The sequence below is a fragment of the Melitaea cinxia genome, chromosome 9, assembly GCF_905220565.1.
Source record: "Melitaea cinxia chromosome 9, ilMelCinx1.1, whole genome shotgun sequence".
Classification (NCBI taxonomy): domain Eukaryota; kingdom Metazoa; phylum Arthropoda; class Insecta; order Lepidoptera; family Nymphalidae; genus Melitaea; species Melitaea cinxia.
The window spans coordinates 1,480,270-1,497,137 of record NC_059402.1 but is presented as its reverse complement, the minus strand read 5'-3'; the positions used below and the strand labels follow the sequence as shown (position 1 = coordinate 1,497,137).

At 33.9% G+C, this 16,868-nt stretch overlaps 1 protein-coding gene across 1 annotated transcript; it reads right to left on the bottom strand.

The window, feature by feature from the left end:
* Window positions 1–14,154: 14,154 nt before the first annotated feature.
* On the bottom strand, window positions 14,155–15,552 carry LOC123656539. The gene has a single exon (XM_045592208.1). It carries the CDS (start codon window positions 15,550–15,552, stop codon window positions 14,155–14,157), a length of 1,398 nt encoding a protein of 465 aa, XP_045448164.1.
* Window positions 15,553–16,868: the final 1,316 nt, after the last annotated feature.

Sequence of the window (16,868 nt, the reverse complement as noted above, 5' to 3'; positions counted from 1 at the left end):
TTTTTAATATATTTTATTCTTAGAAATTGTGATTTTGTAATATTCATTTTTAATTACGAAAATGAGATTAATATAATTGTATATTTTTTTGTTATTTTATGTTATAATTTGTTATTTTATGGTTATTTTTCATGCCTATTATATATTGCGTATTAAATTTCGTTCTAAATATATTTAGTAGTAGGGGGTAGCGCGGTCGTTATTCAAGTGACATTGGTCTGTGTCGCTATACGTGACCTAGGAACGCTATCGCATCCGTTCGAGCCGGTTTTTGTAAATACAACGTGCACACCCGACTGTTACTATTTATCGATTTAAAAATACAACTAGACACGTAAATTTTATGTTCATCTTTTATAGAAATAATCAGAAAATTTTGAGTCAATTTTTTTGGAGTTGATTGAATTTTACTATTTAAGAAACGACGTAATGCCCATGATATCATCACAGTATGGGAAGTTAAATTGTGTAAAATGACGCTCAGTGACTCTGAGAATGACATTTTACAGCACTTTCAGCTGTATATGGGAAGCCGCTGGATTCAGAGGGCGCAGGATTGGACGGAGTGGCGAACGAGGGGAGGCTTATGTCCAGCAGTGGACTTTTAAAGGCTGATGGATGGTTGGATGGATACGAGCACGATACAAGCATCAATGTTATGTTTTGATTTTTTACTAATACAATTAATTATATTTTGATTGCATATAACGTTTTATTTTATTTTTTATTATCAAGGTAACACCAGTCGCTATAGACAGACGGACAACAAAGCAATCCATAAATCCTAAAAATTAAGGGTTCCGTTTTTTTTTAGGTACGGAACCCCTTAAAAAAAAGACCTTCATACAAAATTGTTCAAGTCTTCAATCCAGTTCTGTCACAAAATCCATTCTTAGTACATATTCATTCGATTTCTCAATTACTTGTATCTTCAATACTGAGGTCAATATAATCTTTGAATCATCGGAAACGTACCGACCAATGATTTAACTATACATAAATAAACATAATTTAAAAAATAATGAAATTGTTACTGTTATTTATTTATGTTATCTTACTAGTACTAATTTATAGAGGCACTTTACCTATCGCTCGCTAATGCTTCTTAGAGTTTTTTAACCGACTTCCAAAAAAAGAGCAGGTTCTCAATTCGACTGTATTTTTTTTAATGTATGTTACATCAGAACTTTTGACTCGAATTTGATTTCGACAAATTTTTAATCGAAAGGTGGTATGTGTCAATTGGTCCCATTTAAATTCATTTGAGATCTAACAACTACTTTTCGAGTTATATCTAATAATGCGTTTTTACTTGACGCTTTTTTCGTCGACCTACGTTGTATTATACCGCATAACTTTCTACTAGATGTAACGATTTTAATGATTCTTTTTTTGTTGAAAGGAGGATATTCCTAGTTTAGTACCATGATAAGGAAACCAGGATCTGATGATGGGATCCCAGAGAAATCGAGAGAAACTCTCGAAAATCCGCAATAACTTTTTACTGGATATACCGATTTTGATAATTTTTGATTTAATCGAAAGCTGATGTTTATCATGTGGTCACATATAAATTTTATCAAGATCTGATAACTACTTTTTGAGTAATCTTTGATAACGCGTAGTTACTTGACTATTTTTTCGTCGATATACGTTGTATTACTACGTCGATACGTTGTATTATTACGTCGATGTAATTGAAGTCGGTTTTTTTTTCGTTTGCAAGCAAACACAATTATTTTTTACATATTAATAATCTATGGGTAAAATACAGATAAGATAAATTATCACTTAATATGTTTGTCTATCGACAATGGGGAGAATTACAGAAATAGACGTTCAGATTGATGGGACAATAAAGTCTTATCGAGGTAGAGTACAGCAGGAAATATCCTGCTCAAAATTTGGCGCGGCCTGACTGAGGAAGTACCTCAACCTGGCAGATCACAGCTAAATACCTCTGCACTCAAGTTTTGTTGTATTCTTGTGTTTAGTAAGCTGGCCAGAACTCCTACGGGATGGTCAGAAACACTCTCGCATTGCTTCTGGTGTTGCAGGCGTCTATAGGCTACGGTAACCTGTTAACAGGCAAATAAATACCATTGAAAGTAAGCAGTTCATTTTTAAAAAAACCTAGGTCTTTTAATCAAAGTCTAGTGCATACATAATGTCACGAAAATACTTGTACGCAATTCAGAGATCTGTTCTTTGAAGGTCAAAGAAAGAAAATATGCTAATCTTCGATTAACAAACGACGCCTTGTAAGAATTAGATAATATGCTACAACTACGCAATCAATTACTGGTGAGTCAATGTGTGTGTAATGTCTGCCAATATTGTGAGAAGAAAGTATTCCTTTGTCCGTTGGACACGTTATTAAAAAAAGTAACCGTTTCTTTGCTTGTTGTTAAAAAAGTTGTCTGTTGTTTAACGTTATCTAACAGATAAATGTTTATAAACTATTCGTTTCTCTTTCTTTATATCGGACCAAATTTTATATATTTAAATATTAAATTCCCCTTTATTTGCTTGATATTTTTATTCATAATCTGTAAATCCACAAGTTCGTATTAACTAATTAATGTGAAACACAATTCATATTTATCTAAGATTGTAATAAAAATGTACATTTTGAAAACACACACACTTGGAGTTCGAGTAGCGCTTAAAACGTTACACAAGCCTATCTCATTTAATAACTAGCTATGCCCGCAGCTTCGTCCGCGTGGAATTTATCAGAACAGTTCAGTTTACAGAGTTATAAAATAAAATAAAAAAATATAAAATAAAAGTAGCCTAAGTAACTCCTTATTACATCAGCTATCTGCCAGTGAAAGACCCGTCAAAACCTATCCTGCCGTTTCAGAGATTACCCGGAACAAACAGACAGACAGCCAGACAGCACATGCATTTAGTAAAAAGCGGTTATTTTAATATTACAAACAGACTCCAATTTTATTTATTTGTATAGATTGTTGATTGTTAATTAGAACGATTACATTGCAACACACCCTAATTATCACGTCACTAAAATTAGAATAACGTAAAAACACTTAAACGATTTCAGTCATGGCAAAATTTACGAGAAAAACTATCAAAATGAAAAATATTGTATCTACTCTATCTATATCTATTACTATCTCTATTACTAGGTAAACTCCGCAGTTACTCTTTTGAAAATACTCGTACTGTGTTTTAATACAAAATTAGTAATATCTTGCATGAAATACAGCCTCACTAAGTATATATATCTTTATCGACTATGTAATCCTGCAGCGAATAAAACATAACCAATTGGTCAAAATATTGTAATTCACAATTGAGATCGATCAAGAAAATTACAGACGTAAATACTTAACCGACGTCAATGATCATCAGTATATTCGATGAGCGAACGCGTATAGGCATTGTAAATCACTAAAGCTATCAACCAAACTGATGGATATTTTAGTTTTATACAAACAGGTAAACGAATTAAAATACCTCGAAACTATTTATAGTTCAACCAGTAAAGATCAAAACTGTGAATGAAAGTAAGCCGCAAATATAAACGCTTCACACTCAACGGATGCCCGTTGATGCCCGCGGATTTTCTCCTGTGTTTGGGGAAACACATACAATACACAAACACAACGCCCAGACCACGACTAACATCTATATGGTCGATACAAATGTCTGTCGTGAGCGGGAATCGAACCCGCGACCGCCAGCGCAACAGCCAGTGCTATTACCGCTGCGCCAACGCGTCGTCGCATTCGCAATACATATGTATTCTGCTGGCAAAAAAGGCACTAAGCGTCATTTACGTCATGTTTTTTTAATATTTTTGACGTCATTACATTTCTTTTACGATTGAAATTGCAAAACATATCGTTAAACCTATTTTGTTATTATAATACTATATATTTAGATACAACAAATCTAAACCTTTAAAATCAATTTTCTTGAATTTCGATTTTGTACTTTACTGCCTTTTACCTGATGACGGTAATATCTTTCTCTATTAGAATAATGTCGCAATATTTCATAAAAATATAAAAATAAATTCAAATACTTAAGTCCTAAAACTGTGAACGAAAATTCGAGACGGCCGAACATTACCTAAGTCAATTCGTTCTCTATTCGGTGTCTTAGAAGAGCGAACGACCGGCCGGCCGTGAACTGTTCAAACCTTGAGCCGAGCTAAACGGAATGCCTTATTTTTGTTCTAGATTGTTAGATCTTTTTATATGGTTTTTATTTATTATTTTTTGTTTTAGGTTATATTAGCACGACGCCAGGCTTGACATGGAAACATATTATATATGTATTATACACATGTGGCTGTGACGTCAGACGTTTTTGTCGCAAGTAATTTTTTAGCCAATGATATGTGAAAAATTACTTGGGTAAGGACTTGATTGTTTAGTTAAATAGTAAAAAAGTGAACAGAGGTATAACATTATGTTCTATTTCTAAGGTTTTTGGAGACACTATTAAAGAATTTTCTCTTTATTCATAAACTCTAAAAAACAGATACATTCATCGGTCATATATGTGTCTGTGAATCGTAAACTTACAAACCAAACAACCAAACAAGCATTCAAAATGTCTGCATTTCAAAATGCCGAAGGTTAAGTATTATTTGTTTTCGACAACAAATACCCACTGACAGTGACGATTGTAAATTATTATTTTTACTATCCTTACTGTTATAATAATAATTTAGATAAAATTTAAAGTATTCGACCATCTATGTTGGTACATTTTATTGTTATATTGTATGTTAGGATGCTTCTGTACAGTACATAAGTGATCTAATACGATACAATGCTTTTCTTTTGTGAAATTATATTCGTTGATTTAACGGCGCGTACCCCGATTATTTGATCTTATATCTCTTATAGTTTATATGTTTAAACTTTATATAAGTTTTTAAAATAATACATAAAATAAAAAAGTGTGTTGTGCTATTCACATAGCAGAAGTGAAAGTTCTGAAAAGCAGCCTATGAGAGATTTTTTGAATGAAAAATATTGTGTAATGTATTCTATTTCATTCTCTCCTGTATGTTATATGTGTTGGTTTCTTTATCGCAACGCATTTTCGTTTCATCGAGTTTCAAATCACAACGATTCTAAAGAATTTTCACTTATTTATTTTATGTGTGTACTCACTTCAATCACAATCAATCACTTCAGCCTATCGCAGTCCACTGTTGGACATAGCCCTCCCCAAGTTCGCGCCACACATCCCGGTCTTCCGCAATCCTCATCCAGCCTACACCGGCAATCTTACGTAGATCGTCAGTCCAACGGGCCGGAGGACGTCCCACACTGCGTTTGCCAAGACGCGGTCTCCACTCTAGGACCCGTCTACTCCAACGGCCATCGGTCCTGCGACACAGATGACCAGCCCACTGCCACTTCAACTTGCTAATTCTGTATGTGTGTACTAAAGAACATAAATTTTAATCATGCGTCCTACATGTACCAGACCAAATTACACGACTAATCACGAATATAGATAGCTCTACTTATAAAAATATAGTATAAAACACAAATCGCATAAAATATCACAGCTTCACCATTGAACGATGAACCTAATGTTGTTATTTCCTCCTCCACAGGCCTTGGTGGAGTATGAACTCTCCTTGAACCGCTTCTCACAACTAAATACTCGTGGCCTCTTTGTATTTCGTATTAACTTATTTTACTTTACTTCAAACCATTAGGAACAGATATTTTCTTTATTATTATTATTTTGATATTTGTTATTTTATCTAAATACATGATTTTTTTTTACTTTTTTGTCTTGTTATATATTCTCGACTGAGATATAAAAAGTTATTTCACATAATACAATTTTTGTATTGATAAGTGACTCAAATAAAATTATAATTTATTCGTAACAAAAAAAAATGTGTTGTAAGTGTTTTGACTAGATGTTATTGCATGGTTTTTTTCCGCGTCAAATTTCGTTTCTTTTTCGTTGCTTTATGCTGTAGTTGATTTCAGTTTTTATAATTAGAGCTTTACCTTTTTTTCTTTAATACTTTTCTTTACCGAATAACATGCTTATTAATTCCTTAAGTTACCAGTTAAAAAATAACGAATAATTATTTTATACAGATAAAAATTATTATTGACGTTTCTATTATTTTTTTATGTACTCAAATAGTCTAAAATGTATGTAAATGTAAAATGTGTTTTTCAAACTGCGTTACAATTTGTGTTAACTCGTGATGTGAAAGCGGTACAAACAAACTTTCACAACATAATGCGCATTAGAATTTGTTTTTCCTACATCTTGTAACTGCGTCGTAATGGTTATGTTGCACTTATTTTTGAACTTATTATTTTTTTATAAAAATAAAACTTAGCGTTATTAGGAATTACACTCCAAGGTTATGAGTTTGATTTCAAACTAGATTTTTTAATACAACTAGGTTGGCAAACATGTGTTCGGGTCACCTGCACGATTACCGTAGCTTGTAGACACCTGCAGCACCAGAAGCATCACAAGCACGTTGCCGAATCTACCTTCAATCTCACCGAGGAGCTCTAGTCGCCTTACTCGCCACAGGAACACAACACTGCTTAAAAGCAGTATTATTTAGCTGTGACCTTCTGTAAGGTCGAGGTACTTCCCCAGTCGCGCTGCTCCAGACTTTGAGCAGGAAATTTCCAGCTATACTTCCCCTCAGTTAAATATAACACTTACCATATATAGTGTAATAGTTATATATTTATTACGTATACATAAATTTAGTTAAGTTAGACATCTCATTTATCGCGAAAGACTATATGCTAAATAATATTTTAGTAAGTACCTTTTTTTCTTAAATTAACGTAGGTGAAATCGCGGGGCATAACTACATAGGGAGAATACATATAGGAAAATTTATTAGTATTATCTATAATTAATTCAATCACACATTTAAATAAGATGGAGTCGCCTAAAAGCGTTCTGGACATAGCTATAATGAATAGATCGAAACAGGTTAAGATCACGAAACTGGTGTCATCGGTATCTAAGCAAGGTTCGCAACAGGTTTCAAGTTTGATCTTGACCTCGGATACTGAGACAATTCGAGGTACATCTGAGGGAGATAGACGATTCCACTAGACGCTTTCGACGAATTCTTTTAGGCTATGAACGAGTCTGTTATTAAGACGCGTTGTTTTGATACATTTTATTAATTTCATACCTTTATAACCGTGTTATGAAGTATATATTTTATCAATATTGTATTATTTTGATAGTATTTTTTTATAGGACTAGGTCTGCAGCTTACAGCCTACCTAACGATAAGTGGTTACCTTATTCTATGGGCGCCTTCAACAGCAGAAGCATCGCTAGTGCATTGCCGACCCTGCCCAAAACTCTCCCCATGAGATCTGGTCACCTTACTCACCACAGGAACACGACAGTACTTGAAAGCAGTATTATTTAGCTATGATCTGCTGTAATATTTGCGTACCTCCCTAGTCGGGCTGTTCCAAATTTTAGCACGATATATCACAAAAAATAATCAATTTATAAGACAGTACTTTCATTAATAAAAAAAGGTATAAATAAAGTATCTTACTTTTGATTGCGAAAAATTAATATAAATTTAAAAAAAAGCTTAAGAACTTGTCAAACACAGTGTACAAACCCACTCTAATATTATACCAAACCTACTCTAATATTATATTTTAATAATATATATTCTCACTATTGCAGTATAGTCTGTCCACAGAATAAGACGTAAGACGATTTTAACCTTTCCCAGCACGGAAAAGACACAAAGATTGATTGTGATCCGTTTAGTAACTTGCTTCTATTTTTATTAAGTCGAAATAAATGATTATTATTTTATTATATTTATTTATTTATACTACTACGCTACTCGACTACAAATTGACAGACGACGATTGACAGACAAATATCTTCCGGAACATGCTGGATTTTCTCACATGTTTTCTGCGTTTCTGTTTTCTGTCACAGTTGAGCACGAGATGAGACTTTAAACTTTTCTCTACCAACGCACTTAATATGATGTGTCGTTGTGTGCCTCGAAATCAAAATCAAAAATAGCGTCATTCAAATAGGCTTCAAGATCACCGTCGAATCATTATCTTATAAATAAAATTTTTAATTATCGTTTGAAGTCAAGCTACCACCGATTCGGAATGTAGATTCTGCAGAGAAGAATCGGTAAGAAACTCCGCAGTTACTTTTTTTAAATAAATAAACTGTGTGTTAGTATAAAATTGGTAATATCTTGCATTAAATACAATCAAATAAGTAAATAATGTTATTTGATAATATTGCAAATACAAATATAGTTTATTGTACGCTAAAAGAGGAAATTTTTATATTGAAAAGGAAAACACGAACATGTACAAAAGACGGTCTTATCGCTAAAAGAGCGATCTATTCTAGATAGCCTTTAGCATGAAAAGGACATGACAAAGAATTAGACGGCATGGAGGTGTACACACACACAGAGACACAGACATACACACACACATACATATATATTATGTGTATGTGTATTATATGCCTACCTGCCTGCGTGATGAAAAAGCGATACGATATTTATCTAAGTTGTAAGTCCATTTGTGATATTCAAAAGATCAAATGTAAAACACGTGGATGATAAATAAACATTTAAATTTTGATTTTTTTTGTTACTCTAAAGTCTTCTTTCCTTTTTTTAAATAGATTTTAATTATTACTCAGAAATATTTTTTTTTATCCCCGACACAAATTCACTTAAAAATTATAGTGTTATTTTGTTACTGTTTAAAAATGTTAAAAACGGTTGCATGTTCCAGATATTTGCATTTTAACAACAGAGAACTGGTTATGTTAAATTATTAGATTAATTAATGCACCTGTTTTTATCTACAACGCGAGTTTACGCCTATAGTTTACTTTAACATATGAGAACAATGTAAAGAGAAATGGTTTCGATTCTTGCTTATTTAGCATATTGTGTATTTACAGTTAAAATTTTCAGTGTACGATGGAAATTTATACTTATTAATTTTAATACTATGAAATCTCTATACTATACTAGGTATAACTTATAGAATAATTATAATAAGCTTTGTTTCAAAAAACATTTTTCAAAAGTGGTATCAATTACAAAATTATTTACGGAAAAGGTTTAATTACATTAAAAAAAATTGAGCTTAAACTAAACATTTATGGATTTTTAGTATAATCTGTGTTAAGAATGATCAGCCATTATAAAAAGAAAAAAGAGTAGGAAATAAATAATAAAATAGATTAAGAAAAAGATTTGAGTTTTATGTGTAAAAGATTAATTCAAAACATAAGATCGATTTTGAAAATTCTTTGATCAGGATAGTGCTACGCTACATGGGCTGTCTTTTAAAGGGAGAATACACACCAAAATCGTGAAATTCTCTTAGGAGTGAAGCCCTTGACGAAAATTTACTAGTTGTTTTTGCCGATGTATTAGCGCAGTGGCTAATGCGTTTGAGATTCTGAGTTCGATAACCATATATGACAAACATTTGTATAGGCATACAGGTGTTGGTTGAGGTCTGGGTGTTTGTGCTTGTGTATTGTGTTTCTGGACCCCCGACCCGTGAGTGAATCCTACTGGAAACGTTGAGTGGGAGGCGTTTTTTTTTATGTGCAGTGTTTAGTAATTATTATTATTTATTTATTATTTTTTTTTATGTCACTAGTTCGGCAAACAAGCATACGGCTCACCTGATGGTAAGAGATTACCGTAGCTTATAGACGCCTGCAACACCAGAAGCATCGCAAGCGCGTTCCCGACCCAATCCCCAATCCCCCCAGGAGCTCTGGTCACCTTACTTACCAACAGGAACACAATACTGCTTGAAAACAGTATTATTTTGCTGTGATCTTCTGTAAGGTTGAGGCACTACCCCAGTCGGGCCGCTCCATATTTTGAGCAGGAAATTCCTGCTGTACCCTACCTCAGTTAATATAAAAATATAAATTTAAAAAATATAAATTATTTATACTTCGTATTATTTTATGCGGTAAATAATTGCAGTAATATTTTATTGTTATTTTGTTGCAGTATTATTTTTTAGTTTGTGGCCCGTAACACAGCTCTTTTAAGCTAGCACGGGTTGCAGGGCTTTTAGATAATGTAAAGTGTATGATTTGAGTAAAATAAAAACTATTATTATTATTATTATTTCTTTTATTCAATATATTTTCTTATGATTACATTTTTAAATATATTTATAAAAAAGACAAATAAAAATATTTAAAAATATAAAAATAGTAGTCCTCCGATGGCAGGTTGAGGCCCAGGCCACCGGTAGTTAAGGTTCCAGGCTGAGGAACCTCCTCACAATGCGGGCCGTTTCAAGCAACACTGCCTTTTGAATCCGACCCTTGATCCAGCAGTCAAGTGAGAGTTTCTTAAGATGTTGGTCGAAACTCTTCGCTAATAGACCATTAACCGATACAACAATAGGAACAATTATTGTTGAGTCTACATTCCACATGCCGGTAATCTCGTGGGCAAGATCTAAATATTTACTTAATTTTTCTTTTTCGGCCTTTACGAGATTATCGTCATGTGGAACTGTAATGTCAACAATAATTGCTCGGCGCGCTGATCGGTCTACTAGCACTATATCAGGTTTATTGGCTGCAATAAACCTGTCAGTGACAATAGATCGATCCCAGTAGAGCAATGCACGACCATTCTCAAGAAATGGCATTGGGCTATACCTATAATAAGGCAACTCATTTTCAACGAGGCCGTAACGAATAGCAAGTTGTTGGTGTATAATCCTGGCTACTTGGTTATGTCTGTGCAAGTACTCACCGTTAGCAAGATGACTACAACCGGAAACAACATGTCTAATGGATTCTCCAGGCTTATGGCAAGCTCGGCATATGTCTGGAGTTCCGTCTTTCATGATATGTTTCCGGTAGTTATTCGTCTTAATAACTTCGTCCATAATTGCACAGACAAAACCTTCGGTTTCTCCGAAGAGGTTCCCGTGTTGTAACCAGGATATAGAACTGGGCTGGTCTACGTCTGGGTCTGTCAGAACTTTGTAGAACCGGCCATGTAATTCCTTGCTCTTCCATACGGCCACGCGGTCAACGGTACGCATTACTATAGGCTTACGCCATTTCTCTTTGCCTAAGGACAGCGGAGTAAAGCCCCTATCAACTGCAACAACGTCCATGTGCATATCGCTATTATTATTATTATTATTATTATTTCTACGTTGTATAATCTCGGCTAGTAACCATTAAGCCGGGTAGTCGATGACACGGGCCTAGGCCAAATGTACATCAACGGGTTAGCAAATAAAGGGTTATTAAATTTATATACATTATATTTCGTAATCGTTAGTGTGACAGTTTATATAAGTGTTAGTCTTTAGTCGGATGGGTTGGGCTCACTTTGGAGAAATTTTCTTACCAATCTGCATGTGTTTAGAATTGCTGCTTTTTGTAATAATTGGTAAGTGCTCGCTGGTAATTTTAGTGTTTGTAGAGACGTATGTAGTTGAGTAGGTATAACTCCTGTTGTGGAAAGTACTATTGGGACTATTGTAACTTTTTGTAAATGCCAAATTCGGGTTATTTCATTTTTTAATTCGGTATATTTAAATAGTTTTTCAGCTATTGTTGATTGTAAGTTATGTGTGTTAGGTACTGCTATGTCAATAAGAAAACCAGTCTTGCTTATTTTGTCAATTAGTGTTATATCGGGTCTATTAAAATGGATTGTGCGATCTGTAAGGATGCCTCGGTCAAAGTACAGTCGTGTAGTGGAGTTTTCTAACGCGGGTTCTGGGGTGTATTTGTAATATGGTTATAATGTGTCTGTTAATTTACATTCATAAGCAAGTTTTTGGTGTATGATACTGGCTATTTGATCGTGTCTGTGTTTATAGTCTGTTTGGGCTATTGATTTGCACGCGCCGGTTATATGCTGGATAGTTTCTGGATTACTGTTACATTTTCTACAAGAATCAGTGGTGGTTAAATTTTTAATTATATATTTTCTATAGTTTTTTGTTTCAATGACCTGATCCTGTATAGCTATCATGAATCTTTCAGTCTCTGGGAAGAGTGCACCTCGATGCAGCCACTCGTTCGACGCTTCTTTATCGACGTTTGAAAGGCATAGATCCTGGCGGTGTCTTCCGTGTAGAGATTTCTGGGCCCATTCTGTGATTTTAGTTCTGTTATCAATTAGTGTTTCATTTTTCTGAGCACTCCTAATTTTAAGGTTAAGAGGCGTAAAAGCTTGATCCATTTCTGTTATTATTTTATGAAGTCTGGAATATTCTATTTTAGCAAAAAAGTATTTTCTGAGAGTAGAAATCTGTTTATTGTGTAAATTTAAAATATCTACGAGGCCTCTACCTCCTTCTTTTCTGGGTAGTGTTAGTCTTTGTAAGCATGATCTGGGGTGGTGTTTGTGGGATTTAGTCATGGTGGTGTTAATTTTTCGTTGTAGGCTCTTGAGTTCCGATTTTGTCCATTTTATAATACCAAAAGAATATGTAAGTATAGGTATTGCAAAGGTATTGATTGCTTTTATAGTATTACGTGAATATAGCTGTGTTTTTAGTATTGTGTTTAGTCTGTGTTGAAATTGTTGTGTCAGTCTAGTCTTAGCTTCCTTGTGATGTATTTGTGAAGATTGGTCGTATCCTAAATATTTGTAGGTGTCTTCTTCATTTAATGGTTCTATTTTTTCTCCTGTTATTAGTTTATATTGATGTTGATAATTTTTTCCTGCCTTAATTGAGTTGATTCTACATTTATCAATCCCAAATTCCATTTTTATGTCTTTTGTGAACTGTTCTGTTATTTTAGTTATTTCGATTAGTTGATTTTCAGTACTAGAGTATAATTTAATATCGTCCATATACATGAGATGGTTTAAAATGTAATCTTCACTGTCTATGTCCGTCTGTTTGTCAGTTTGCCGATCAGATAAGGATATTCCTAATGAAGTAGAGTTTAGTATATTAGAGAGTGGGTTAAGAGCAAGACAAAACCACAAAGGACTCAGAGCATCTCCTTGAAATATACCTCGTTGTATTTTGATTTTTTTGGTCTCTACTAGTGATGTGGCTTGCGTTGTGAGTTGGAGTACGGTTGTCCAGTTTGACATTGTAATTTTTAAAAAATTAATTATAGTTGGATGTATTTTGTAAATTTTTAAGACTTTCATAGCCACGAGTGAGGAACTGAATCAAAAGCTTTTTTGTAGTCTATGTACATACTGAATAAATCGGATTTGGTTTTTTGGACTTTTTTAAGGATTATGGAATCTATTATTAGTTGTTCTTTGCACCCTTGGCTATACTTTCGGCAACCTTTTTGTTGTTCGGTTAGAATATTGTTTAAGTCGGAATGCGCGTATATTAACTCGGATATGCAAGATGTTAATATTTTGTACAAAGTTTGTAGGCATGTGATAGGTCTGTACTTGGCTGGGTTAGAGAGGTCGTTTTTGTCTTTTGGTATCATAAATGTTATGCCTGCTGTTAAGTACAATGGAATGATTTCTGGATTTTGTATAAAGTTATTTAGGTGATGGTAAAGATATTTATGGATATTTGTGAGTTTTTTGTACCAGTAACTATGGATACAATCTGATCCTGGTGACTTCCAGTTATGTAAATTTCGTAAAACTTTTTCAAATGTTAGCAGGGGGATATGTTCAAATGTCATTGGTCGTATTGTTTCGTCGTTGTTTGATATTTCGGTTTGTATCCAGTTAGCCTGATCATTGTGTTGAACAGGATCTTCCCACATCTTTGCCCAATATTGTCTCACTAAATCCGGATCAGGTGTTTTTGATGTAATTTCATTTGATATGTTATCCTGCGTGTTGGTTGTAGTTTGTGTAATTTTTCGATAGAATTGTTTCTCGTTTTGAATGAATTGGATGTTTTGTTGTTATCTTAAAGTACATGCTTTGTATCTTTGTAGTCTACCTGCAACGACAGCTAGTTTTTGTTTTAGGGTATCTAGTGTATGTGTAACTTTTGTATTTTGTTCTTCGTGTATAGTATGAACTTTATATTGTTCTATTATTTTATTTACATGATTAATTACCTTTTTACTTCTATTGCCATTATTAAATTCTGTTAATCTACCTATTTTGCTTCGCAATTCCTTAACTTTTCATTCTAAGCGTTTCTGCCAATTCGGTTTATGTTCTGTTTTATTTTTAGGATGTTGTGTGTGAATTTGTAAATTTATTTTTGACCCATTAGCTTTAGCAGCGGTGAAAGCTGCACAGTATATTATAGTTTGTAGTGTTAAAAAGTCTGTATTTTCATTAACATTCTCAGGTATTGTTACTTCATTCAAGTAGTTGACTATATTTGCAAATTTTTTGGATGGTTTTTGTTTGGGTATGTAAGTTCTATTTTCTGGTTCAGTGTTTTTGTAAAATTCAAATGTTTGTTGAAAAATCTGGTCAATTTCCAAATGCCTATTTCCATTAATTATTTCACTTTGTGGTTCACCTGAGTCGTTTACGGTATCCATAATTAATGACTGATTATTAACTGAAGGTTGTTGTATAGTGTTTTTACTGTTATTTGTAAACTGAATGTTGGTGTTATCGCATACAGAATTTGTGACATCGATGCAGTTGCTTATCTCTCTACTATTTACTTGTAATTCTTTAGATACTTCTAGCTTTAACTCACTTAATCTATTACTATCGATATATTTATTATTTACAATTGCTCTCCTCTGGTCAGCTACTCGTTGCTCATTTAGAAATGTTAATGAAGGGAATCGGTTTATGAAATCATTGTACAGTTGTTTTCGATATGCACTGTTATTTAAGCCTAAGGATGTTATTCTATAGTATGATCGAATTATTGCTTCATTGTGTTCACGGGTCCATCTCATCCGGCGTTGTGTAGTGTTACTAACGATAGGAACTTCTGAGGGTAAACAATGTGTTTGTGACTTAACTGACTCAACTTGTAGAGCATGATGGTGTTTTGGTTTTTGGGTGTAATGTGACGAAATGCTGTTATTCATTTGGGTTAATTCTGTTTTTACTTCATCGTATATCTGGTCTATTATATTTTGTGGTAACAGTTTGTTTCGGACTATAGCTTTACGTTGATCTCCTATTCTTTGTCGACTAACTTGCATGTTTGGAAATTTCTCTGTAAATTTTGAGTGGAGTGGTTCAAGATAAGATCTTGTGTCTAAATTTAATTCAGTTAATTGAAGATAAGTACGCAGTATGAACGTATTCATTTCTCGTGTCCATCGCCTGCGCCGATTATGAGCACTCTCAATGGGTGCAAGCTCAGTGTCAATATTGACATCTTGCACAACACTTTCGAGTGAAGTGTTGGTGTTCAATGATTTTCTTGTCATATAAGAAGGGCAAGTAGAAGGAACAGATGTAAAAAGAGAATTGGTTTCATCGCCCGAAGAGTCGGCTGTAGCATCAACATCGGGAGTCCGCCTAATCAACTCTCGAGGTCCGGCTGTAGTCTTCTTGTCGATAGGAGCCCGCCTGTTCAACTCCACATCGCCGATGGTTCGCATACTGTGGCACCCAGCATCGGCTCCAGGTGCGCCCCGGCGACCCCCGGGCAGCGGCCGTAAATTATAAATTCGATTACTATTCTCCATGAAAAAAGGGATGTTTGGGAATCGTTAGTTGGGAAGAACCTAAAAATGCCTCAGGTGTAAGTGGCTATGATTACAGTATCTCCCTATTGGGGTGGTCTTCCCGTAAGCCCCCCACCACGACAAGGTGATCCCCTGGGGGGGTTATTATTATTATTATTATAGTTAAACAAAAATTAGTTGAATTCTGTAACAATTAAGTACTTGCCATCATAGGTCATTGTCATGTATTGTTATCACAGACATTTTAATTAGTTTAAATAGTAATTTACCTCAATTAGTTCTTTATACAACATACTATTTTACATATTTCGCAAAAAATGCTATTAAAAAATAAATAAAAATCAATTTGATTGTAGCAATACGTAAATTATTTTTATTCAATATATTACTTTACTAACCTTGCTTTCCAAAATTAAATGTCGAAATATTTTTAATGACCTTCAAAGATAATCAATAAAGCAAATAAATTAATTTTACTAAATTATAATCAATACACAAAATTACCAAAAGTAAAAGGTAAAAATAAATTTCATGTTTAAAATTAATTACAGCAAAATATTTAAAGTTGAATACTTTTAATTTTTTTTTAAAAGCTTTACATTAAGAGTTGTTCTAGAGCTTGTGCGAATCAGGTGAAAAGTGTCATGTGTTTTAACATGTATTTGAACTATTACACAAGATCTGAAATTATTTTTTTACAATATTTTTAAACTAATAGTAATAGTTGTGACATAGATAGGCTATTAAAATCATGTAACGATGTAATGTAATGGAATGAATATATATCATTATTATTACTTAAAACTAATCGTTTCCTCCTTTATTCAGCTCATATCTTCTGACTTTACCAATTTCTTCAGGCTTTTCCAATTTTTGTAATCTATTTTTATAACACGATATTAGAAAATTCCTTGAAATTTTAAGATTACTTGAAGTAGATTCACAGTTCGTAAGACAGAAGACCATCCAACTCATCATTACAGCCTATACAGTCCACTGCTGGACATAGGCCTCCACAAGTTTACGCCAAAAATAACGTGAACTCGTGTGTTTTGCCCATAGTCACCACGCTGGGCAGGCGGGTTGGTGACCGCAGTACTGGCTTTGTCGCACTGAAGACGCTGCTGCCCGTCTTCGGCCTGTGTATTTCAAAGCCAGCAGTTGGATGGTTATCCCGCCATCGGTCGGCTTTTTAAGTTCCAAGCTGGTAGCGGAACTGTGTTATCCCT

Excerpts from the sequence above, each read along its gene's own strand:
- LOC123656539 (XM_045592208.1), bottom strand. The coding sequence starts at position 15,552 with ATGCGAACCATCGGCGATGTGGAGTTGAACAGGCGGGCTCCTATCGAC.